Raw genomic sequence first — 27,739 nt, 5'->3', positions numbered from 1 at the left:
CGAGGCCCGTTTAGTCAGGGTTAGTTATCTCCCTTAAACTTGCTCCCATCCAAGGTGAAATCTGACATGAAAAGGTGCGAGCGAGGAAATTGATGTTTATACAGCAAAACAAAACCTGGCCCTTATCAACTCTTATTACCTTTCAATGCATAGACAAACAGTTGTTGCATCGTTCTTTTATTGCTAATTACATGTTTCTTTCGTGAGTATGACACAATATCGCAGCTTCTTATGTAACCGACATGTGTCCTATTATAAACGACAGTTGCTTCTCTGGAAAACCATGACACTCAACAAAAGTACGAAAAGTGGTACAACGCAAAACCCCGTGGAATTATGCATGAATATGGTTAGGTGGGTGAAACTTATGTTATTGTCAAGCATGATTAGGTGTTAGGGTACTACCAGCGAACAGTGCTCCCGGTGCGTGCACTCGCGCATCCCCGTTAGCTAGTCGTAAGTAGTCGATCCTACAACAACTTTTTAACCCTTACCCTAACCCAAATTTGTTAACCCCTAACCTTAACCCTAAACCTAACACTAACCTTAGTTTGTTTATAAAAATAATTTATTTACTTAGTTTAAAAAATTATTTACTTTGCGTTTTATTTACTTTGTTCGAAAAATATTTAATTTTCTTTGATATGTATTCACCCTCGAAATACAAACATACCCGCAAGTCGTTTTAGGACCACTGTTCGCTAGTAGTACCGGTGTTAGATTAGGTTCTTTCATTTTTCTGCATTGTTTTTCTTATCCATAACTATCAAACATTTCAAGTGCTCTTATCCCATGAAATCTGCCTTGTAAGTTGGTGCGATGATTCTGATTCTAATGCTTCCCACGAAATCTAAACCTTCTGTTGTTACCGTGTATAATAACAAATAATTCAGTATAATAAGCATTGTGTTAACACGATCGAGAGTATTTTGGGGAAAATAGCCCCCCAAAAGAAAGTCTGGAAGGACTTTGTAATCGTTATTGTTTGAATCCCAAAATAATCCGAAAATCACTGAAAGAATCAAAAGTGAATCCAAACACAGTTTCTTTATTTTGGCACTCAGGCCACTAACACAGAGGGGGACACTACAAGGACAGACACAACACCACAGTGGGGACAGTAAACACAAAACGAATGAGTATGAATATTATATAATAATGGAAGATGAAATGGCTGCATGGGCCCCACTCCTCATGCAGTACCAAGTGAATCCAAACACGCTGCCACATTAATTGTAAGGACAACATGCACCCTGTGTCCAGAGGGTGTTCCAGCTTCTGGAGTAGGGCCTTGACCGAACGACCTCGTCTGTCCTTATACTCCCTTGCTCTATACTAGCCAGCATGTTTTGCTTACCCTTGATGTTTTCTAAGTACGAAATATTTTTACGCGCAGAGTTGCTAATCTCGCTCATTAATCCCCATCTCTTTTGTTGTTAAAACTATCGCGGCGCTGTGTACTTGAATTCGCTTTCGATTCCTTTTGTAAAACGTCTGGATTATCTTGAGATTTAACAACACCGATTAATAAAGTCTAGAAAAACTTAACATTGGGTGGCTATTTTTCGAAACTGCTCCAGGTCATCGTTTCCTGTGCTGTCATAATACTCATCAAATAGAATTCTTGGTTACTGTACTCTCAAATAGCAAAAGTATATGATATTTTGAGCATGTGGTTTTTTCCCCTCTTTTTTAATCACAAACGTGGAAAAGTACTGTGTACACATGCTGTTATGGAAAAGAAAACTTAATACTGTATATATATATATAATATATATATATATATATATATATGTGTGGCACCAGTATATATATATTATATATATATAAATACAAAATGGGACAAGAACGCAAAACATCCAGAAGACGATACAAAAAACACGGACAGGTCATTCGAAGCCTTTAATTTTCAGTTAAGAATCGGATCATCCTCGCAATTTCGGCTGATTAAATAAATATATATATATATATATATATATATATAATATATATATATATATTTATTATATAGAAGGAGCTTCTACAGGACTAGTACTGTTGTACCTTACTTACTGTGGTTAACCCGGATCAACCCGGACCTACATATATATATATATATATATATATAATATATAAATACAAAATGGGACAAGAACGCAAAACATCCAGAAGACGATACAAAAAACACGGACAGGTCATTCGAAGCCTTAATTTTCAGTTAAGAATCGGATCATCCTCGCAATTTCGGCTGATTAAATAAATATATATATATATATATATATATATATATATAGAGAGAGAGAGAGAGAGAGAGAGAGAGAGAGAGAGAGAGAAAGAGAGAGTAATATTTATTTCAGGAATCAGAATATTCAGCATATCCCAACAACTGCCAGTCTCATCTGAAGAATAGTTTGATGAAACTGTCCAATTCCCAAAATATACAGGCATCTCCCACGTCACGGGTCATTCAGGTTATGGAATTTAACACTTAGGGAAATTGTAAAGGATGACCACAAATTTGGGGTTACAGTCTGTAATTTTGTCCTTACAGAAATTCTTATAAATTTTAAGAATTTAAAAAAAACACCCTTTCTTCTTAGTCTAAAGGTCACTCTCAGTGTTGTAGCCAAGGTTAAAATTGTTAACAATTTATAAAACTGTTGTTACAATATATGTGTGTGTGCATGCAAGTGTGTGTATATAATTCATTTTAACTCAGAGTGTGATGGAATTTTTCACTGTGAACATTTAGTGCTTGTGTTATATCTCATTGATTCACAATGAATATCCATCATCATTTAATGTCCATCTTCTATGCTGTTATGGGTTGGACAGCTCGACAGGAGCTGACAAACCAGAGGCCTGCACCAAATTCCAGTGTCTACTTTGACTAGGTTTCTAAGGCTAGATGCCTTTCCTAATGCCAACCACTTTACATAGGGTACCAGATGCTCTTTATGTGGCACCAGCACTTGGTGGGGTGTGGTATTGAGAGAAGTAGCTTTATGGCAGGTGATGAGAGGTTTAAGCATGATTGAAGGACAGGGACAGGTGTCTTGCTCGAGGAAGATATGTGGTTACCCCAATTAGAAAAGAAAGTGAAGATTTATCAAGGTGTACCTGCAAGTTACAGGAAAGTGACTATAAGAGAATTGTATGGGTGAGTAAGTTTGTGGGAGTATGAAGAAGAATGACAAATGGATGAGGATAAGGAAATTGCAGTGAGTGGTCATCATCATCATCGTTTAACGTCCGCTTTCCATTCTAGCATGGGTTGGACAGTTCAACTGAGGTCTGGGAAGCCAGGAGGCTGCACCAGGCCCAGTCTGATCTGGCAATGTTTCTACGGCTGGATGCCCTTCCTAACGCCAACTGCTCCGTGAGTGTAGTGGGTGCTTTTTACGTGTCACCGGCACGGGGGCCAGGCGAGGCTGGCAATGGCCATGAACGGATGGTGCTTTTTACGTTCCACCGGCACGAGGCCAGTCAGGGCACTAACAACGGCCACGTTCGGATGGTTCTCTTACGTGCCACTGGCACTGGTATCACAGCTGCAATTTCCATTGATGTTGATCGATTTGAATCTCACTTGCCTCAACAGGTCTTCACAAGTAGAGTTTTGTGTCCCAAGAAGGAAAGGTATGCATAAGTGGACTGGCTACATCCCGTGTAGAGGCCACAGGTTATGGTCTCACTTGACCATGTAAATCTATGATGGAAAGCGTTTTCAACCATAGTAATCACATCTTTATTATTTTGGTGGTATGGATATGTTTAGAGATGACATTAGTAGCAGAAAAGAATGTGAAGATTAAAACACCCAGAGGCAACAGATTCCACATCTTGTATGTACAAGCGTCTATGTCCACCTTGGTGATGCAAAGTGTGTTTCTTTGTTTGCTCCGACAAGGGTTGGGCCCAAGCAAGATTTGTACAATCCATGTAGATTGAATTAAATTTGAATTAAAACAGAGTCAATTTTTTTATATTTCGTTTTTGGATTTGGTTTGCAAGATTCTTTATAAGCACCATCTGAGCTTGACTGATACCAGCACCGCCTTGACTGGCTTCCGTGCCGGTGGCACGTTAAAAGCATCAACCGATCGTGGCCGCTGCCAGACTCCCCTGGCACTTGTGCCGGTGGCACGTAAAAACCACCCACTACACTCGTGGAGTGGTTGGTGTTAGGAAGGGCATCCAGCTGTAGAAACACTGCCAGATCAGACTGGAGCCTGGTGCAGCCTCCTGGCTTCCCAGACCCCGGTCAAACCGTCCAACCCATGCTAGCGCGGAAAATGGACGTTAAACGATGATGATGATGATGAGTTTGTGTGTTGAAGCATATTCTGTTGTGTCTGGGGAAAGTCATTTTCTTTTTGTGCCTTATTATGTAACACACTCACTGGTAAAATTCCCACGTTTTTCTTATTTTTATTGTCCTAAAATTTTCATTGCGTCTTGCAACCTTTTCAATAGTCTTGACTCTGTCCGTTATTTACACTGCAGCTTTATGGCAGGTGATCAGTAAATAACGGACAGAGTCAAAACTATTGAAAAGGTTGCAAGACGCAAGGAAACTTTTAGGACAATAGAAATAAGGAATAAGTGGAAATTTTACCAGTGAGTGTGTTAAATAATAAGGCACAAAAAGAAAATGACTCTCCCCAGACACAATAGAACAATTTTTTTCTGTATGATAGAAATCTGTAACCCATTGTTGTTTTTACCCCTAAGTTGACCTTTGATCGAATGCATTCCAACCATGACCTATCTTCTTAGGGATATCTAGAATTACATTATCTAATGTTTCCTTCTCTCTTTTTTAAGATAGTAATGTGTAATTTTGAGGCTTTACCCTAACTGCCCCCATAAAGGCTCTCATTGACTTGTGCTACAGTGTCTGAATACCAATGTCGTTAAGATAATGATGAAAACTACTTTACCTTATTTTTCAGAAAAACTGATTTTGAAAACTATTTGTGCACCCTTTTGTATCCCAAATCAATAAGAACCTCAGCTTTTGGACTAAGGGCATTCAATGCTGAAATTGCCCAGGTGAATATCTGAACTAATTCTGCAAAAAAGGCATATAATATGTATGTACATTTATTACGAATATGTATCATTATATTTATGATGTATAGTGTTTAACTGTATTATTTGGAATCTATGTCATTTGGGGATGTCCTACATGTTTATACATGTATGCATTTTTCTGTTATGAGTTTATTATATTTATATTATTATTACGTGCAGGTGGCACGTAAAAAGCACCCACTACACTCACGGAGTGGTTGGCGTTAGGAAGGGCATCCAGCTGTAGAAACATTGCCAGATCAGACTGGAGCCTGGTGCAGCCTCCATGGCTTCCCAGAACCCCGGTCGAACCGTCCAACCCATGCTAGCATGGAAAGCGGACGTTAAACGATGATGATGATGATGATGATGATTCATAAGCTGGCAGAATTGTTACCACATTGGGCAAAATGCTGTTTGGCATTTTGCCTGTTTTTACGTTCTAAGTTCAAATTCTGCTGAGGTCAGCTTTGCCTTTCATCCTTTCGGGGTCGATAAAATAAGTACTAGTTGAGCTCTAGAGTTGATGTGATTGACTTATCCATCATCATCATCATTTAACATCCACTTTCCATGCTAGCATGGGTTCACCCAAAATTGCTGGCCTTGTGCCAAAGTTTGAAATCAACATTAATATTCATAAAATGTATTTTCCATCTTGTAATGAAATATGTGTGACACCGAATTAAAGTTTTACATATGTTTTAATACATAAATATTCTGTTTTCGTTTTAATACATAAATACTCTGCAAATATTATAATTCACCAGGAATTTGAACTTATATGTAGGATACGCTCAACTAAAATAAAGCATCTACACACATTTGATTACTGGAATATGCAGATGAGCTTGGAGTATAATACTTTCTATGTTCTCTCTCTCTCTCTCTCTCTCTATATATATATATATATATATATAATATATATATATAAGCACCGGCATGGTTGTGTGCTAAGAAACTTACTTCTCAACCACATGATTCCAGGTTCATTCCCACCACATGGCACCTTAGGCAGGTGTCTTCTACTATAGCCTTGGGCCATCTAAGCCTTCTGAATAAATTTGGTAGATGAATGAAGCCCATCGTTTATATATATATATATATATAACAAAGTGAAGTTGTAAGGTACCGCACAAGTGGAATTATATATGAAAGAAGGTTTGAAAATGCAATTTTAAAAGATGTTTATTTACTTTACCGGTTTCACTTTTTTAGAAAAAGATTGTCAAAAGTAAAATGTAAAAGCTTTGTTGTGTTAGGTACCGGTTGTCACAAAATATTACAATATATATATATATATACATTCTTTGATAATAAGAACAGTTTACAAGGGAAAATCTTGGGAAAATATAAAAAAGTTTAACAAGTTCATTAAAATATTGGGCACAAAAGATTACAATATATATATATATACATTCTTAAGAAAGTGTTAAAGACAGTTTCCAGAAAGAATTATTAAAAAGTTCAGTGGAATATTGGTATTGCATCTGTATATATATACACAGAATATTATAAGTTCAAAAAAGTTTACATTTTAGTAGTATAGTTTTAACTGACCTGATTCACCATGTTATCGTAAAAGACTGATATATATATGAAATTATAAGGTAATTACATATGTAAATGTTACAGCCATTTAGTCAAGAATTTTTCTTTCCAAACATTTGATGCCCAATTCGGTCCCCTTGCATGTCACTTTGAGCAAATGTGTTCTACTGTGACCTCAAGTTGACTAATTTTTTGAGAATGAAATTTGGTTGACAGAAACTGTTTAATCAATTAAAATCTCTTGGTTTATTACATCTCGGTATTTCTTCCCAATCTTTCTTCTATGACAAATATATATTTTTTTTGTTTTTATAATTTTCAGGTAAAAGATTTAACTACAGATCCCAGAATTGGTGAAATCAGATTGAAATACTGGCAGGATGTTGTTAACGAAATATATCAGGTAAAATATATATGTTAACATTTTTAAGGTGGTTGTTGTTGCTGTTACTGCTGTTGTTGTTGTTGTTGTTGTTAAGCAACAAGATGAGTAAGGGTGATTAGGTGATGGTCTAGGGCTTAGGGGCGGGAGACCCCAGACCTTAGAAAAAAAATACTTTGGTCGTCTTGTAGTCGAAGGCTCTTCGTTGATGCCTGACACCACAGGGAGGTGGCCCACGAAGTCGCTGGAAATGGAGATCTCCAGGTCCAAATTCTTGAACGGCTCCTGTTGCTGTTGAGCGAAGCGGTCTTCATCCCAGTGGGAGAAGTCCGAAATGTGGTCCTTTGCTATTCGTAAGACCCGCAGAAGAGAAAGCAGGTCAACCTCCGACACCGAGAGCATCGATGGATGGATGAATGAGCATCCAGGCTCAGCGGTTGCGTAGGAAATCGGGGACAAGAAACAGGAAGAAAGAGTGAGAGAAAGTTGGAGCGAAAGAGTACAACAGGGGTCGCCACCACTCCTGCCGGAGCCTCGTGGAGCTTTAGGTGTTTTCGTTCAATAAACACACACAACGCCCGGTCTAGGAATCGAGACCGCAATCCTCCGATTGCGAGTCCGCTGCCCTAACCATTGGGCCATTGCGCCTTCACTTGCTGTTCCTTCTGCTAATGATGGTACTGATTTTCTAGAAAATATTTTTTCCATATTGATTTTAAATTACAATTCTAAATATCATCTTTCATGGTAAGTAAATCCATTCTATATTTTATGCTAATATAATTATGTGAATGCATATGAGTACATGCAATAACAAATTAATCTGCCCACAGTTTCATCAATGGAACTGGTTGTCAACTGAACCGCCTTCATGGCTGAGTGAAGATGTGTAGCCTAGGGGTTAAGCTGTTGCACTCACAATCGTTAGATTGTGGGTTCGATTCCCTGAATGGGCAGCATATTGTGTTCTTGAGCAAAACACTTTATTTTACGTTGCCCCAGTCCCCCTTTCAATCTGTGGGGAATGTTGGCCTGCTTGCCTAGCCAGTGGGATGGCATCATTTGAAGGCTAAAACAGTACAAAAATGGATTGTGACCAGTGATGTGTAACATTTGATAGCCTGGTCAGTCACATGATCACAGCTGAGTATCCATAAATACATGTGCTTTAATGTAATCCTCAGGCAGACTTAGTGTGACAAGACTCACCATTTGAATTACAAGTAAAGTCCATTTGTGGTCTTACACCTGGTTGCTATTTTACCCAGTTTCACTCACAGTGTTTGGAGCCACTGAAGGCAATTGTAAAAGACACATTTCTAAATATATCCCACATTGGGATTGAACCTGGGACTTCATGGTTGCAAAGCAAAGTTCTCTACAACTTGGCCATATCTCCACCCATGTCATCATCATCATTTAACATCCATTTTCAATGCTAGCATGGGTTGGACAGTTTGACCAGAGCTGGCATGCTGGAGATCTGCACGAGGTTCCAGTCTAATTTGGCTTTGTTTCTACAACTAGATGCCCTTTCTGACACCAGCCACTTAACAGAATGTGCCGGGTGATTTTTATGTGGCACTAACATGGGTACCAGCACCAGTGCTTTTTACATGGCACCGCACAACACTCTTGCAGTCCTAAACACACATATATTGTGAGATCACAATTCCAGTACCATGGACATGTGACTAGAATGCCACAGGAAAGAAATGCAAGAGGGGTTCTTCAAGCCAAGCTTTAGTTGGTCATACTTCGGAATCCAGTCAGAAAGTCTGATGGTGGATGCTTCTCATAGGGACCCTGAGGACTCTCCCAGGCATAATGGGTGGAGAAGATGTATGGATGGATATATATCTTTTTCTTTACTACCCAGAAGGGGCTAAACACAGAAGGGACAAACAAGGACAGACAAACGGATCAAGTTGATTATATCGACCCCAGTGCGTAACTGGTACTTAATTTATCGACCCTGAAAGGATGAAAGGCAAAGTCGACCTCTGCGGAATTTGAACTCAGAACGTAGCGACAGATGAGATACGGCTACGCCTTTCGCCCGGCATGCTAACGTTTCTGCCAGCTCACCGCCTAAATTTTGGATGGATATATATCATCATTGTCATCATCATCATTTGATGTCTGTCGTCCATGCTGGCATGGGTTGGATAGTTTGACCAGAGCTGGGGAGCTGCACCAAACTCCCGTCTGATTTTGCATGGTTTCTATGGCTGATTGCCTTTCCTAATGCCAACCATTTTACATAGCACCACATGGGCACTTTTATGTCTCGCCACAAGGACGTTTTTACATGACACCACACATGTGGTGTCCTAGGCGCAGGAGTGGCTGTGTGGTAAGTAGCTTGCTAACCAACCACATGGTTCCGGGTTCAGTCCCACTGCGTGGCATCTTGGGCAAGTGTCTTCTGCTATAGCCCCGGGCCGACCAATGCCTTGTGAGTGGATTTGGTAGACGGAAACTGAAAGAAGCTTGTCGTATATATGTATGTGTGTGTATTTGTGTGTCTGTGTTTGTCCCCCTAGCATTGCTTGACAACCGATGCTGGTGTGTTTACGTCCCCGTCACTTAGCGGTTCAGCAAAAGAGACCGATAGGATGAGTACTGGGTTTTCAAAAAATAAGTCCCGGGGTCGATTTGCTCGACTAAAGGCGGTGCTCCAGCATGGCTGCAGTCAAATGACTGAAACAAGTAAAAGAGTAAAAGAGTATGTACCTACACACACACACACACCTACCTCTAAAACTTAATATTGTTTATTTTGCTATAACAGTGAGGGCTGCATTTATTTATGTTCTAAGCTTTAATCCCACTTTAATCCCACCTTTGATTTTCTTTCTTTGCTTGGGATGTGTGTTGTAAATTAAAGCACCATCCAAATACTAGAGGTTGGTTGATCTAATCAGCAATACACTACCTTTCATACAATTTGTAGCCTTATGGCTATGTTAGAAATCATTATACTAACGTAAACATTATTAAATATTTATTATTTTACAGGGGAAACTGCCTCACTTACCTGTTGGACAGGAACTTGCAAGAGTAAGTAAATATTTGATTTCCTTTCATCATCATCATCATCATCATCATCATTAAACAGTCATCTTCCATGTTGGCATAGGTCAGATAGTTTGACAGGAACTGACAAGCCAGAGGACTGCACCAAGCACCACTGTCTGCTTTGGTATGGTTTTCATGGCTGGATGCCCTTCCTAATACCAACCATTTCACAGAGCAGACTAAATGCTTTTTAAGTGGCTCCAGCATTGACAAAACCTGCTTTGGCACAGTTTTCACGGCAGGTTGCCCTTAATGCCAAGCGCTTTATAGAGTGGATTGGATGTATTTTACGCAGCACCAGCACTGGTGAGGTCTTCTTTGGCATGGTTTTTACAGCTGGATGCCATTCTAAATGCCAACCACTTTACAGAGTGAACTGGATATTTTTTATGTGGTACCATTAAAATTTAGATTTATTTCAGGAGATTTCAAAATTTATTTTGAATAAGTATAAAATCAATATTTTACAAGAAGGATACAGTGGGTAATGAAGAATAAATATATATATTTATGTTATTGTTGTTATTTAACTCGTTAACCTTGATTCAGCAGACTTATGACCAAAAATGTTCCATGCATAACCATTTGACCTATTTTTCTTCTTTTTTGCATTGCATAATGAATCTAGGACTACATCATACAATGTGTTCTGTCTTTTATTTAAGAGGCCAGGTGTGATATGAGGGAGGTTTGTGTGTGTTTATTTGTACCTCTCTGTCTTGACACGGTACGATAGTTGTAAATGATTGCCACTTCCATACAAGCATTGTCATTCATTGCCAATCATCATCATCATTGTTTAACATTCATCTTCTATGCATGCATGGATAGGACGGTTAACAGGAGCCAGCCAGGTAGAAAAACCACCCTAGGCTGCTGTGTCTGTTTTGGCAGGGTTTTTATGGCTGGATGCCCTTCCTAATACCAACTACTCTGCAGAGTGGACTCAATGCTTTTTTACATGGCACTAGCACAGGTGAGATTAGTTTGGGCATAATGTTTACAGCTGGATGCCCTTCCAAATGCCAACCACTTTACAGTGTCAACTGGATGCTTTTTACGTGGCACCTGCACTGACAGGGTCACCAAGTAACTCACAAGACAAGGAATTATGAGAGGGGCAGGGGCATTTGAGGAGGGGAACATGTGTCAGAGGATGAAAGGTTAGAAAGTGACAAAGGGACCAAGAGGTAGAAACAGGCGACTTGCTATAACAGAGGGTGCATTGGAAGAAGTGATCTGGGGTCAAATGATGAAAGTTTAGAGTGTGACAGAGAAATAGAGAGGTAGAAACAGGTGTGTTGCTATAGAGGAGGTACAGGGTTACCCAGTGAGAGCGAGAGAAAGAGAGAAAAAAGATAGAGAGAGGGGGGATCAAGAATGAGGGCAAAAGCAGGTGTGCTGCTGTAGAGGAGATACATGGCCACCCATCCAGAAGGAAGAGCAATCGAAGAAAGGTGATGCCAAGAAGGTGCAAGTTGGTAGTGGGGATTGCATTGACTGGCAAAAACCTGGGTAGAAAATGGGTGGGGGGGTGAAAAGCTGTGAATACAACCAGTGAGCAGCGCAGTGAGGGCAGGAAAGGGAATTGGAAGACAATCATAGTTTATGAAGAGGAAATGTGAGGAAGAGAAAGATGCATTTAGAAGAGGAGGAGATGTAGTTCGGTTCCTTGGGGGTAGGGTGTGTGAAAAGTTTGTTGTTATGCGTGGGTAGGACACAACTCTCCTAGTATTCAGTTTCACTGACATGGGTGGGTCTTTTCTAGAACCTCATGTCGCCAACCATCTCGGTCCATTGCCATTTCCTCCATGAGCCCCAACATCCTCAGATCAGTCCTCACCACTTCATCCCATGTCTTCCTGGGTCTCCCTCTTCCACAGGTACTTCTGTATACAGCAGTCTTCACTCATATGCATCACATGTCCAAACCAATGCATTCTCCTCTCCTGCATACCACATTTAATCCCTCTTATGCCTAACTTTTCTCTTAACACAGTCATGCTTTGTTTGTCATGTACACTGATGTTGCAAATCCAATGAAGCATACTACCTTCATTCCTCTCCAGCCTACGCATGTCCTCTGCAGTCAGAGCCCATATTTCACTACCATATAATATAGCACACAAGAAGGTGGCGAGCTGGCAGAATCGTTAGCACGCCGGGCGAAATGCGTAGCCGTATTTCGTCTGCCATTACGTTCTGGGTTCAAATTCTGCCACGGTCGACTTTGCTTTTCATCCTTTTGGGGTTGATAAACTAAGAACCAGTTACACACTGGGGTCGATGTAATCGACTTAATCCATTTGTCCTTGTTTGTCCCCTCTGTGTCTAGCCCCCTGTGGGTAGTAAAGAAATATGTAATATAGCACACAAGCATCATACAATTTACCTTTCATTCTGAGAGAGAGTCCTTTTGTTGCCAGCAGAGGTAGTAGCTCTCTGAACTTCCTCCATCCAATTCTTATTCTAGAAACGATACTTTCAGAGCATCCACCACCATTACTTATTTGGTTAACTTAAATAGCAGAAACTATCTACTGCCTCAAGTAAACATGTCTGGACATGGAGATATATTACTTGGCTTAGAATCAGCAGGGTTGGTCACAGGAAGGGTATCTGACTGTAGAAAATCAGCCTCAATAAAGCTGTCTGACCCATGCAAGCTTGGAAAACTGAACATTAAAGCAAGGACCGTAATTTATTTATATTATTTAAATATAAAGGATCTGGCTTCTCTCTCTCTCTCTCATACACAAGTAAGGCAAACACATTAAGGGGTTGTTATTTTTGCCGTTGACTAACCCTAGACCAACTTTTATCAAGCCAACGAGAAGCCTACATATCATATTTTGACTTGTTAGAAATAGCAGCCAAATCTCATTTACTACCCTTAAAAACGAAAGAACACATACAATTTAGTTTTAGAGACATTCTTCATTGCTTTACATCTGATTTTCTGTGTTGGCAAGGATTGGGCAAAACTTTTTGAGCTTAGAGAGACAGTTTTTTTACAACTGGAAGCTCTTGCCGATGCCGACCCTTTTTAGCTACCTGTCATTACATGCAGTAGTGTGTGTATATATATATATATATATATATATATAAAAATGTGACCGCGTGTGCACCGTTGGCGATTTTTTTCCTCCGTCTTCCCTTCTTTGGATCTTTCCTTTTCCTATGTTTCTGACAAAGAGCTCCACTCAAAACGTTAAATCCTCTTTCTTTCCTTTCCTGAGCGTCCAATAACACTATACTTGTTCCACGTCCTCGCGTTGTTGTGTTTTCGTGTTTGGATTAACTATATATATATATATACATACATACATCATAAAAAAATTTATGTTTGTAGATAAAAGGGTGTAGACATATCCAGAAGGTTCTTTGATCATAGGACTATTGGATCAAGGCTAACTTGCACTAAATAATAATATTTAAACAAATGAATAAAATATCTATCTTCCTACACTTGTATAACATTTAGCTATATATTTTACTTTACTTTTTTCTTAACATAAAAGATAACAAATTTCCTAATTGTCTTTCTTTATCTTTCTTTAATTGTTTCAGGCTGTTCAAAAACACAATTTGTCCAAACACTGGCTCCTACGACTCATTGATGCACGGGTAATTGTTTTCATTCTTTTGCTGGTTTTAAGTTTGTCTCTCGTGACCAGGCTGAATCTCTCTCTTCAAGGGTTTTAGTTGATCTTCTTCATTTTATGTCTGTCTTCCATGCTGGCATGGGTTGGACGGTTCGAAAGGTGCTGGCAAGCCAGAGAAATGCACCAAACTTCACTGTCTGCTTTGGCATGGTTTTTATGACTGGATGCCCTTCCTAATGCTAACCACTTTACAGAGTGAACATACACATACTTACACACAAAAACAACAGGCTTCTTTCTGTTTCCTTCTGCTAAATCCACTCACGGGGCTTTGGTTGATCTGGGGCTGTAGTAGAAGACACTCGCCCAAGGTGCCAAGCAGTGAGACTGATCCTGGAACTATGTGGTTGGAAGCAAAGATTTCCCACGTAGCCACACCTGCACCTATCTTTGAAATGAGAAAAAAATCTCAGTAACTTCATAATTCGACAAAGAGATATTTTGTATCACAAACAATAAACTAGCAAATTGAGGAAGTAGCTTATTTCAATCTCAATTTAATGAATGGTTTTTCCTGACAAAACACTATAAGCTAATTATTATTGAGATTGTTTGTAAAAATCACAAATTTAGATAATTTTATATGCTTTTGGGAAAGAGCCCTTCATTGGAGAGAGAAAATATTCTCTCAGCAATAAATACCTATTTCTTTACTACCCACAAGGGGCTAAACAAAGAGAGGACAAACAAGGACAGACAGACGGATTAAGTCGATTACATCGACCCCAGTGCATAACTGGTACTTATTTAATTGACCTTGAAAGGATGAAAGGCGAAGTCGACCTTGGCAGAATTTGAACTCAGAACGTAGCGGTAGACGAAATACCTATTTCTTTACTACCCACAAGGGGCTAAACACAGAGAGGACAGACAAACGGATTAAGTCGATTACATCGACCCCAGTTCATAACTGGTACTTATTTAATTGACCCTGAAAGGATGAAAGGCAAAGTCGACCTCGGTGGAATTTGAACTCAGAACGTAACAGCCGAAAAATACAGCTACGCATTTCGCCCAGCATGCTAACGTTTCTGCCAGCTCACCTCTCAGCAATAAATACCTTCACTTGAAATATCTGGATTCTTGTTTCCTCATGGCATACAAAATTTATCCAGATTTGTGATCCTTATTGAATTATTTTTACTTATTCACACAAGCACAAATTTCTTTTGATTCTGGCTTTTATTTAAACATTGTTATTTAATGTAATATGTAATTTTGAAAAGTTTGTCCTTTCATTTTTTATATCATATTCTTTCCACTTCAGTTCACCAGTCTGAAAGAGAATCCATTTACAAGTATAAAGAATATGGAGGACTATGCTGAGAAAACCGTTTCTTCTCTGCACTATTTGCTTTTGGAATGTTTGGGTGAGGAATCGTTTGCTTGTTTCTTGCATTCTCTCTGTTTCTCTCTCGTACATAACTTGTGATTAAATTATCACAACGAATAGAATTGTAATGAATAAACATAAAGAAGGGTCAGCGTTTTGATTTTGTGGCCAATTTATTCCATGTTGAAATATCCCTAAGAAGAGCAGAATCATTCTTTCAGCTCCCGTTTCCTTTTCCTTAAATGGTTAGTTTTCATACATGGCTGTAAGTGAAAGACCCTAATATGGCATCCTTTTTAACACCACCAGCTGGTTCTTAAATACCTATTTCTTTACTACCCACAAGGGGCTAAACACAGAGAGGACAAACAAGGGCAGACAAACGGATTAAGTCGATTATATCGACCCCAGTGCGTAACCGGTACTTATTTAATCGACCCCGAAAGGACGAAAGGCAAAGTCGACCTCGGCGGAATTTGAACTCAGAACGTAACAGCAGACGAAATACCTATTTCTTTACTACCCACAAGGGGCTAAACACAGAGAGGACAAACAAGGACTGACAAAGGGATTAAGTCGATTATATCGACCACAGTGTGTAACTGGTACTTAATTTAATCGACCCCGAAAGGATGAAAGGCTAAGTCGACCTTGGTGGAATTTGAACTCAGAACGTAACAGCAGACGAAATACCGCTAAGCATTTCGCCCGGTGCGCTAATGTTTGTGCCAGGTCATCATTGGTTCTTAATACCTTTAATAGAGTTCACTTTGTTGCAAGCATTCAGATCTGACCCCTTGTCCCCTCACTGCAGAAACTGAGATTGTCTGCTTGGGCATTAGTTACATCAGTTTCTCTTGTCTCGGAGAACAGTCTGCAAAATTCATGTCCACAGTTCCTCTTCTCCTGTGTAAAATAAAAATTTTTTCCCCTGGCATGTGTTGGAATCTGTTTTCTGTACATCTTCTGTGTTTATTCCCCCTGTGCATCTGTGACACACAAAAACTATCTTCCTGGTTAACCTTCCTTTAATATTGCTGCACCTGTTGTGTATCCATAGCTTACACCGGGTACATCGTATGGAGTTTCTACCCACGCCTTTTCTACAGATTGAGCAGGGCCATCTATGTGAGGGGATTTGTGATTTGTCAGCCTTCCTACTTGCTAAGATTTTAGTTTTTGCTAGGTTAACCTTAAGACCCTTCAATTCTAGACCTTGCTTCCACACCCTAAACTTTGTCTCTAGTTCTGGTAGTGATTCAGCCATTAGAGCAAGGTCATCAGCACAGAGAAGTTCCCAAGGGCATCCAGTCTTGAATTCCTGTTATTACCTGGAGGACTATGATGAATAAGAGGAGGCTGAGGACTGATCCTTGGTGAACCCCTACTTCTACCTGGAATTCTTCACTATTCTCTTTGCCAACCCTACATACTAATAAATATCTGTAAATATAAAACCATCCAAGGTTTTGGTCAGTTGGCATCTAAACTACACTACCTCATATTCCTAAGATTCATATCTACATCTTTATCTGTATATTTACCCTCCCTAAGATGTTATTAATTGATCTGAGAACTTTATATTATTGGAAAACCTATATAAAATTAGCTGAAGATTACTCGGCATATTAAATCTGCTGTAATATTTATAGCTTTTAATAAAATGTTGTAGTATGAAACAATTGTACTAAATTACCGGATCCATTCTTGTTGCTTATTTTTTATTATAATCACCCCGCATATTTTTATAGGTAACACCATAAAAAATTCTGGTGCATCTAAATTAAGTGCCATATTCATTTGAATCTAAATTTTTGCTGAACTTATATATATATATAAGTTCAGCAACAATTTAGATTCAAATGAATATATATATCATCATCATTTAGTGTCCGTTTTCCATGCTAGCATGGGTTGGACGGTTCAACTGGGGTCTGTGAAGCTGGAAGGCTTCATCAGGCCCAGTCAGATCTGGCAGTGTTTCTACGGCTGGATGCCCTTCCTAACGCCAACCACTCCGTGAGTGTAGTGGGTGCTTTTTACGGCAACGACCATGATCGGATGGTTCGCTTAACCACAGCTGCAATTCCCACTGATGTTGATCGACCTCAATTTGGTTCTGCTTTCTGATATATGAATTGATTGGTTTGATTTTGATTTTGACAGTTCTCACTGGTCTTGCCGGGTTTTCTCATGCACAGCATACTTCCAAAGGTCTCGGTCTCTGGTCATTTCCTTTGTGAGACCTAAAGTTTGAAGGTTGTGCTTCACCACCTCGACCCAGGTTTTCCTGGGTCTACTTCTTCCACAGGTCCCCTCAACTGCCAGGGTGTGGCACTTTCACACACAACTATCTTCAGCCATATATGTATATTGTATCAAATAAAAGTATCCTGTAATATTTATTCTTTTTGACTTGCACTGACACTGTCTTGTGACTGATGCTATTAGAAATGTTGTAAAGTAAAGGTCTTTGACTAAATAATTTTTCTGTTTTCCTGTTATTTTATAGGAATCAAAAATGTCCATGCTGACCATGTAAGCAGTCATATTGGCAAGGCATATGGAATCATCACTCAACTGCGTGGAGTACCGTATCATGGTTCAAAGCGAAAAGTATATCTTCCATTAGACGTCCTCATCAAAGTATGTTATTATCAGTGTCCCTTTTTTTGTTTTTTGTTTTTTTACCTTATATGGTTTGATCTGAAAGAAAGTGTTGTGCCAATGGCTTTTGTGGACCCTCCAACACCAGTAAGATTGGTGAGGTTAATGTTCTCTTTGAATAGTTGAATACTTACCACTCTGGTCGCAGATTAAGGACAACTGTTTTTGTGTGCCTTTCAGTTGATCCTTGTTGAAAGTTAGTAGTTGTCTGGGTCTAAAATTTTTTTTCATCCTGAAAAAGACATCCCATTTGTGACCCTCTCCTGCTCTTATTTCTGGATAGCCTAGTATTGTTCTGGAGGAAATATTTTAATATAATAATAATAATAAAGGCCAACGTTTTAAAGGAAGAGAGATAGAGTTCGATGGTCTGGGTTTAACATTACCAACTGCCATCCTTGGTGCCTTTAACAGGGTCTGCTTTTTCATGACTGATTTGGAGATAAGCAACAACTGTTTCTGTCAACTCTGTACTTTCAACTTAACATAACAGTTTGTTCAGAGTACAAGAGTGAAATACATCCAGTTTGCTCACTCATCTTGCCAGAAGTTTTATCGCTTTTATTTTTATGGGACACAAAACTCCACTTGTGAAGACCCGTTGAGGCAAGTGAAAATCAAAATCAAAATCAAAATCAAACCAAATCAAATCAGATATCAGAAAGCAGAACCAAAATCAAAGTCAATCAACATCAATGGAAATTGCCGTTGCCAGCGCCGCCCCGACTGGCCTCCGTGCCAGTGGCATGTAAAAGCACCATCCGTTCATGGCCATTGCCAGCCTCGCCTGGCCCCTGTGCCGGTGGCATGTAAAAGCACCATCCGTTCGTGGCCGTTTGCCAGCTCCGTCTGGCACCTGTGCGGGTGGCACGTAAAAAGCACCCACTACACTCACAGAGTGGTTGGCGTTAGGAAGGGCATCCAGCCATAGAAACACTGCCAGATCAGACTGGGCTTGATGCAGCCTTCTGGCTTCACAGACTCCAGTTGAACCGTCCAACCCATGCTAGCATGGAAAGCGAACGCTAAATGATGATGATGATGATATTTCAATTTTATTTTATCTATTTTAACCATGAGATTATAGCAAATTATAATGTACAAACAAAAGAGAGTATAAAACATAGCCAGGTGAGTGTCTTTGAGAAAGGCCAAAATTGGCAGCAAGAAGGTCTCAGTGACCTCTTAAGGTCAACTAGTTAAAACTTCTTAAAGGGCCTTATTTGTATTTGTGGTAACAGTTATTATAACTGTTACAAAATAACAACAACAACAACAAAAAAAAATTATCTTTTAAATGGAAAAAAAAACATTGATTTGTAAAGTAGTAATTTACACAAGACAGGAGCTGTAATCTATTTAATAAACGCTGTATAAATAATTAACGTGTGCAGAGAAAACAGGTAATACATGATTCAGTAGATGAGTAGGAATCAATAGTATCTGTTTGAAGTAAAAGGCTATTTCTATTGTATTATATTGATTTTTTTAAAGAAAGATCTAGACATAATTATAGAGGGCCATAACAACAGCAATATATTTGAAACATTAAGCTTTCAATAATAACAAAAGCAAAGGTTTTGAAATAGTATTTTAGAAATAGAGATATTTAATTAATCATAATATTTTGGGTAAAATATTCTTTTTCAAAAGTGTTAAGAAAACCTGAGAGATACACTTCCACTAGGCTGCCATGATAGTTCTGTATTACTCTTTACTCTTTCTCTTTTACTCTTTTACTTGTTTCAGTCATTTGACTGCAGCCATGCTGGAGCACCACCTTCAGTCGAGCAAATCGACCCCAGGACTTATTCTTTGTAAGCCCAGTACTTATTCTATCGGTCTCTTTTGCCGAACCGCTAAGTAATAGGGACATAAACACAACAGCATCGGTTGTCAAGTAATGCTAGAGGGACAAACACTGACACACAAACATATACACACACACTTATATATATATATATACATATATACGACAGGCTTCTTTCAGTTTCTGTCTACCAAATCCACTCACAAGGCTTTGATCGGCCCGAGGCTATAGTAGAAGACACTTGCCCAAGGTGCCACGCAGTGGGACTGAACCCAGAACCTTGTGGCTGGTTAGCAAGCTACTTACCACAGAGCCACTCCTGCGCCTGACTGAGTAAGAAGTTAGCTTCTCAACCACATGGATTCAAGTTCACTCCTACTGTGTGGCACTTTGAGCAAGTGTCTTCTACTGTAGCCTTGGTTGACCAAAGCCTCATTCTCTATTACCACTCAACAACCAGTGTTGCTTGGGTTATATTCCTGTAAACTTAGCAGTTCAGCAAAAACGCTGAAACAAAAAAAAGGATCGAATAAGTACTAGGCTTAAAAATAATAGGTTACTGGTTAATGGGGGGGGGGCATGGTGTATCCCCCTTTTGATTTACTTTAATGGGTATTTTCATGTAGCTCTGGGTCTAACAAGTCAGAAAATTGATGTTGCCAGCAAAAAAACTGAGATGAAAGATACCAGCCACAGACTTTTAAAGCTTGAGGCAGAAAATTAGGGAGATGGAAAATTAAAACAGCTCTGACTTTGCAACCCTTGGCCAAAATATTTCAAATGACCCTTAAAATGATTGCCTCGTCAAGATCTACAAGTTCATGTAAATGATAAGCAAACTTATTCTGTAAAAACGTCATCAGAGGTCAAAAGGTCACAAACTTTGACCTTTACCTATAATATCTCACACTCACAAGTTTTATTTACCACCAAGACTTTATAACGTTTTTTCTTTATTGAAAATTAATCAAAACAAATATTTACATGTATTTTTTAATACCAGAAGTAAAAAGAAAAATTGGAAAGAACTAGTGTTTACCCTGTGGAATGTGATATATTTCTGCACTTCTTCATACTGTTTTGTATGTATTGCTGAATGTGTTGAGTAGAAGAAAGGCAAAATCTAGCAAGTGGTATTCTGGAATCTTTCCTTGAATCATTGCAAATGACCACAGAAGATGATAATTGAATTCATTTATAAAACCTCAAATCATGCAAGTATTTTCATCAAAGAGGTTGTTGAAGTCAAAAGTAAACAAAAGTTGACCCTACCCACACCATAGCAGTTCGTTATACATGTATGTTATGAAATGTGTCTTATAATTTTAATATTGAAACAAATGCCAGCTTGTATAATATTTTCTGTTTCTTAAGTTTAAACAAGATCCATTTCAAGTGTTGCAGCAATTACCTTCCTTCCTGGTAGAATATATACACACAGAAGTAAAACAATGGATGTATGAGTTAGCTTTAAAATTGAGTTAGAAATCTCAGCCAAACACCCTTTGGATCATTAAAATTTGAATTAACTCATTTCCAGTAAGCATTCATCTTAATTCTTACCTGGTGAAGTGGAGGTGCAATGGCCCAGTGGTTAGGGCAGCAGACTCGCGGTCGTAGGATCGCGGTTTCAATTCCCAGACCGGGCATTGTGAGTGTTTATTGAGCGAAAACACCTAAAGCTCTATGAGGCTCTGGCAGGGATGGTGGTGATCCCTGCTGTACTCTTTCACCACAACTTTCTCTCACTCTTACTTCCTGTTTCTGTTGTACCTGTATTTCAAAGGGCCGGCCTTGTCACTCTCTTGTGTCACACTGAATATCCTCGAGAACTACGTTAAGGGTACACGTGTCTGTGGAGTGCTCAGCCACTTGCACTTTAATTTCACGAGCAGGCTGTTCCGTTGATCAGATCAACCGGAACCCTCGTCGTTGAAACCGACGGAGTGCTTCCACTCTTACCTGGTGACAGTTATATCTGTTCTCAGTTTCATTAACTTTGTAATGCATTGGACTTTACCTGATCCACATTTGCCACATAACTGTCAAAGATGACAACACTATTTGTGAACCATCTATTACATACACGACTCATTTCAAGTGTCTGATTAATAATCATCACCATTACTTCCAGTATCAATGTCTGATCCTACTCTGTCAAGGAAACCACTTTCACTAAGTTCGCTGTCACTATCAGGATCAGAATCTGATGCGCAAGTTTCATCTTCAAGTTCTACCAGAATATCCACCAACTGATGGGGCATCATTTAACCCTCTGTCCACTTCGGCTTCATGATTCCAGCTTCCATTGTCCATCCATGTCCTTCATCAGGTCTAGACACTGAAGGCTTTGCAATGTTCATGAACTTCCATATCCTGATCTGGAAGTTGCTTTCCTCAACATGTTGTTTAGGACATTTCTACATGGGGGATGTGAAGCGAGATCGAATTGCTTAGATTTTGTGAGCTCATCCTTCCCCCTGCACTTTGCTGAACCGCAATGCATTCACCTTTTTTGTCCTTTTGTTACCATACAGCACACATGTGGACATCTCCAGTTCATTCATCACCTCCTCGTCGACTCCCCAAGATTCCCCTAACTTGGGGAACACTTTCTGGAATGATTCGTCCCTTCACTTTCCCCTTCCCTTTGAAGGCACTGGTACTATCACACCCGGTGGAAGCATGATAACCCACCAACACAGAACAGAGAACAAACATGGAAGACATAGCCAACTTGGTCACATCGATACTGTGCTGTGTGTTGCCCTTTCCAGTTTCAAACAGAATTTGAAGTCTTTCCAGGAATCTAGCATGGGTGAAGTAGGATAAAAAATATATCTGAACCGGGACTGCTCACACGAACAGATTTGCATCCCCGTTCTTTGGCATACATGCAATACAGGATCACACGAGTGCCAGTTTCTTCCTGTGAAGATTTGAGAGAGTGTATTTCTTGACAGAATGTCTTATGTCCATCCGATGTCAACTGATAGGCTTTTCCTTCACATATCAGCACCATTTCATGTCCAGTGAGAATGTCGGCAGACACCTCACTCCTCCAAGTTGAGAGCAAAAACTGAATGAACTCTTGTCTTGTTCTTATCATTTGCAAGAAAGACATTCCATTCTTTCGGACACTTTGTTTTCTCACCATTCAGGATGAGTTTGTCCCCAGCACCTCATCTGTTTCATTTCACCCCTTTTACAGTCTTTCTTGTACATGTCAGTACTAAATATGACAAGTGACAGGTGAAGAGCAGATCCCAACACCTTACGAGATATTTCCTTGAATGTTTGTGGAATCTCAGGCAAGCAATGGAACACTGCATTTCCATCCTCTATGATGAAGGTCTGTCTTGTTCAAGCCTGACCTTGGGCTATACAACAACAATAACTAAAGTGAGAGCAAATATAATTTTCATGACAGTTTTGTTTATTTAATATATTTTTATTTATTTATTTTATTTGTTTTGTTTTTTTTGTCAGCATCAAGTGTCAGAAGAAGCTATTGTACGTGGAAGAGATGATCAAAAAGTAAAAGATGTTATCTATGACATTGCTTCTGCTGCTCATCAACATCTCAAATTGGTAAATATATATAAGCATAGCTGTGCGGTTAAGAAGTATACTTCCCAACTATGTGGTTGTGGGTTCAGTCCCACTGCATGGCACCTTGGGCAAGTGTTTTCTTTTATAGTTCTGGCTTGACCAAATCCTTGTGAGTGGATTTTGGTAGTTGGAAATTGAAAAAAAAAAAGACATTGTGTGTGAGTGAGTGTGTGTCTCCTTGTGTCGACATCATACGATATTTGTTGTAAACAAGTGTCACCTACATGTAAGTGGTGTGTTTGTTTTCAATCTTTCATGAAAACATGTCTGACTATGGAGAGAATATTTACCTCACTTGTAAACAACTGAGGGTTAGTGACAGGAAGGGCATCTTGTCATAGAAACTACCTCATCAAGTTCCATTTTTGACTGATGCAAGCATATGAATGCGGACATTAAAAAGACAAAATGATTTAAGTATTTATAGTTTTTGTCTTTGAGACTGAAAACTCTTCACAAGTTAATCCTCAGTGATCTCAAGTTTTGTATGTGACACATGCTAAGCTTAAGTGTTTTACACAGAATTCAAGGACCCTGTGTGACTTTTGAAATGGTTCAGCTTGAAATATTATATATATATATATATATATATAAGGATAAGATCGTTAATATAAAATAAATTAACGATTTTATCAAGTGGCCAGCATGGAAAAAAATAACCTTGAAAGGTAATAATTATTAAAATCATAAATTAGGGTATCTACGAGATACCACCATGCTGAAAATAGCAGCCATGATCTGACTCCAAAACCACCTTAATTTTCCATATACCAACACGGTGAGAAAACATGTTGATATATGGAAAATTAAGGTGGTTTTGGAGTCAGATCATGGCTGCTATTTTCAGCATGGTAGTATCTCATAGATACCGTAATTTATAATTATATATATATATATTCTAATCAATACATACTCTTTTTCTCCTATTTGTAAACATAAATGTATTTACTTATATAACAAGTTGAGTAAAAAGCAAGTAACATTTTTGAACCAGACCTCAGTCAAATCGTCCAACCGATGCTAGCACGGAAAGTGGATGTTAAATGATGATGATGATCCAAAACAGGCTTCTGTGTACTCTCTGTTGCCCTTGTTTTATTCACAGGGCTATGGTACAAGACACTTGCCCTAAGTGCCACACAATGGCATTGAACAAAGAAACATGTAGTTTGTGAAGCTAACTTCTCAACCACACAACCATATCTTTACCTTAACTAATTTGCTCATAAGTTTTTAAATGCAAATCTGCTTCTAACACTTCGTTGTGTTTGTTGATAAAATACTTCATTCTCCATTGTTATAGTTCACCTAGCTGTCTGGAATAGGTACCAGATTGTCTGAAAATATGACCAACAATTGATCGGTATCTTATCCAAGAGAGGATTTAACTTTCATCGTTTTCATTCTTTGAAATTGAAGCAAAGCCCTGCTCTAATTTTGCATTGCATTCTGGTAAAATTAATTCTTAATTTCTTTCTAGGCTCGAGATTTGAAACAGCACATCACCAAGGAAATGCTGCCAGTCTTTTTATCAACTGTGAGTTTGCTCCTTGATTTTTTCATTCTATTTTCATCATCATCATCATCATAATAATAGTAATAATAATGATAATAATAATAATTATAATGGAGAGAATGTGTCAGAAAAATGTAGAGCCTGTGGAATTTGGAATGAGATAGTGGTACACATTATGGAAGAATGCCCCAAGTTAGCACAGGAAGAATATAAGAAATGGAAGCATGATCAGGTTGTAAAAGTTTTACTGTGGAAACTGTGCCAGAAATGGGAATTTGAAGCTGGAAACATGGTACAATCATCGAGTCAAAAGAGTACAAGAGTTGGAGAAATGTAAGATTTTGTGGGACTTTCCAATTGAAATGGACAAGAAATTAGAAAACAATAGACCAGGTATTACAAGCATGGATAAAGAAAAGCAGAGTTTCTTACTTATCGAGCCATCACGCCCATTTAATTCCAGGATCGTAAAGAAAGAGGAAAAAACAAAAAAAATGCAATCCCCTAAAATTTGAAATAGGAAGAATTTGGAGCATGTGAACAGTAAAGGTCATGCCTATAATAATTGGTGTGCTGGGAACGATAAGCCAAGATATAGACAAATGGCTGGAGGAGATTGGAATAGAATTCCCAGTAGAGCTCCTACAGAAAGTTTGTCTCTTAGGGACAGCAAGGATTATCAGGAGAGTCCTAAGCACTTGAAAGACTGCTGAAAACTTGTGGATACCTAAAGTTACAGGTAGTAACCCACTATCCACAAAATCCCTACCAGGAATAAGACCAAACCTAAGACAAACCAAAATAATATTCGAGCGTGATCGTTACCAACGTCGCCTTACTGGCACCTGTGCCGGTGGCATGTGTAAAAAGATTTGAGCAAGGTCATTGCCAGAACAGCCTGACTGGCCCCCGTGCTGGTGGCATGTAAAAAGCATCCACCACACTCTTGGAGTGATTGGCATTATGAAGGGCATCCAGCTGTAGAAACTCTGCCAGATCAAGATTGGAGCCTGGTGCAGCCATCTGGTTCACCAGCCCTCAGTCAAAATTGTCCAACCCATGCTAGCATGGAAAGCGGATGTTAAACGATGATGAATAATAATAATAATAATAATGGTTTCAAATTTTGGCACAATGACCCCAGTGTTTAACAGGTACTATCGTATCAACCTTGGAAAGATGAAAGGCAAAGTCAACCTTGGCTGAATTTGGAAACAGAACATAAAGACGGACAAAATGTCAATAAACATTTTGTTTAGCACTCTAATAATTCTGCCAGTTTGCTGCCTTTAAATATAGGCACAAGGCCAACAAGTTTAAGAGAGGGTTTAAGTCTATAAGAGCTAATGATATCTTAAATAATAATAATAATAATAATAATAATAATAATAATATGAGGGCATGTGACGTAGTAAAGTTATTTGGCTTATGATCATATGGGTATGAGTTCAATTCCTGGTGGTACATTGTATTCTTGATCATTTTATTTCATGTTGCTCCAGTCCACTCAGCTGGCAAGAATGAGTTGTCCTTGTATTTCAAAGGGTCAGCCTTGTCACATCCTATGTCACACCGAATCCCTCTGAGAACTATGTTAAGAGTACATGTGTCTGTGGAGTGCTCAATCACTTACATGTTAATTTCATGAGCAGACTGTTCCATTGATTGGATTGACTGGAACCCTCATCATCATAACCAATGGAGTGCCAGAAGAACAGAATAATAATCGTCTCTAATTTAATGCAAGGCCAGTAATTTTAAGGAGAGGGAGCTCGCCAATTACATCACACTCAGTCCATAGAACCAGAGGTAGTCTTAAGTGGGTTGGTTGGTATCAAGTGTTAATGTTATATGACTAGCATTATGATAAATAGATATTTTGCTAAGCAACTTCTGTTTTGTTCTTAAAACATTTTTTTTTCATTTGGGCTTTTAAAGACTTTCATCTGTAAACAGTTTTAAATTTGAATGCAGACATATTTTTTATCTTCCAAGCAATGAATTCCCACCCTACCATAGTATACTATATTTAAACATTTAAACAGTACTACAGTTCACCCTTGTAACATGCTATTACTGTACAGTACATTCTTGTACCCCATATCCCCTGTTATATGAACAACATATAGGCGCAGGAGTAACTGTGTGGTAAGTAGCTTGCTTACCAACCACATGGTTCCGGGTTCAGTCCCACTACGTGGCACCTTGGGCAAGTGTCTTCTACTATAGCCTCGGGCCGACCAAAGCCTTGTGAGTGGATTTGGTAGACGGAAACTGAAATATATATTTGTGTGTTGGTGTTTGTCCCCCCAACATGGCTTGACAACCGATCGATGCTGGTATGTCTACGTCCCCGTAACTTAGCGGTTCGGCAAAAGAGACTGATAGAATAAGTACTAGGCTTACAAAGAATAAGTCCTGGGGTCGATTTGGTCGACTAAAAGCAGTGCTCCAGCATGGCCACAGTCAAATGACTGAAACAAGTAAAAGAGTAACATATATTTCTGTTGTTTCATGATATTATAGGGCATTTTTATGACATTTCACAAATGTATATTTTATGTAATACCCGTTTCCCTTGAATTTAGGGTACATTCTTACGTTGCATTTTTACATTGTGTTTCAGGTCATATGCGAAGAGTACCTCAACAAACTCCAGAAAGTTGACTTTCATGTATTTCACCCTCGTCTGCAACAGAGAGATAATTTATTACCAGTAAAGTTATGGCTACAGACTAAAAGGGCGAAATATTAAATAATATGTATATATATATTGATAATCTGTGAAAAATATTAAATTATTTCATATTTCCTATGTTTTAATCTTGAATCCATTTGTCTGTGGTTGGGAAGACCAGACAAGGGGGGCCGGGGAAAATTGTGATGTTGTTGAAGATGAGTGTGTTCACATGGATAATGGTTCACTTACAGTTAGTAACTCTGCAAAGAAAGAGACCTCAATGTTTTGTCATTGTTGTGACTTATCAACGCCACATACTGAACAAGGCCCGCTGTAAGCCATATCGCCAATTATGACCATATGCTAAATGGTTTAAACACCATCTGC

At 38.9% G+C, this 27,739-nt stretch overlaps 1 protein-coding gene across 2 annotated transcripts; it reads left to right on the top strand.

The window, feature by feature from the left end:
• On the top strand, positions 1-27,485 carry LOC115213358 (NADH dehydrogenase (ubiquinone) complex I, assembly factor 6). Of its 2 annotated transcripts, none has more exons than XM_029782300.2 (10): positions 1-354; positions 4,935-5,034; positions 6,929-7,009; positions 10,010-10,051; positions 13,640-13,696; positions 15,002-15,104; positions 17,580-17,713; positions 23,034-23,135; positions 24,637-24,693; positions 27,299-27,485. In XM_029782300.2, exons 1-10 carry the CDS (start codon positions 209-211, stop codon positions 27,425-27,427), a joined length of 951 nt encoding a protein of 316 aa, XP_029638160.1. In that variant the 5' UTR covers positions 1-208; the 3' UTR covers positions 27,428-27,485. The 2 variants fall into 2 exon arrangements, with proteins under 2 accessions (XP_029638160.1, XP_036359496.1); XM_036503603.1 differs by lacking the exon at positions 1-354 and adding an exon at positions 1,204-1,373.
• Positions 27,486-27,739: the final 254 nt, after the last annotated feature.

The sequence above is a fragment of the Octopus sinensis genome, linkage group LG6, assembly GCF_006345805.1.
Source record: "Octopus sinensis linkage group LG6, ASM634580v1, whole genome shotgun sequence".
NCBI lineage: Eukaryota > Metazoa > Mollusca > Cephalopoda > Octopoda > Octopodidae > Octopus > Octopus sinensis.
The sequence above is the reverse complement of the archived record's forward strand: the minus strand, read 5'-3'. Positions and strand labels throughout refer to the sequence as shown.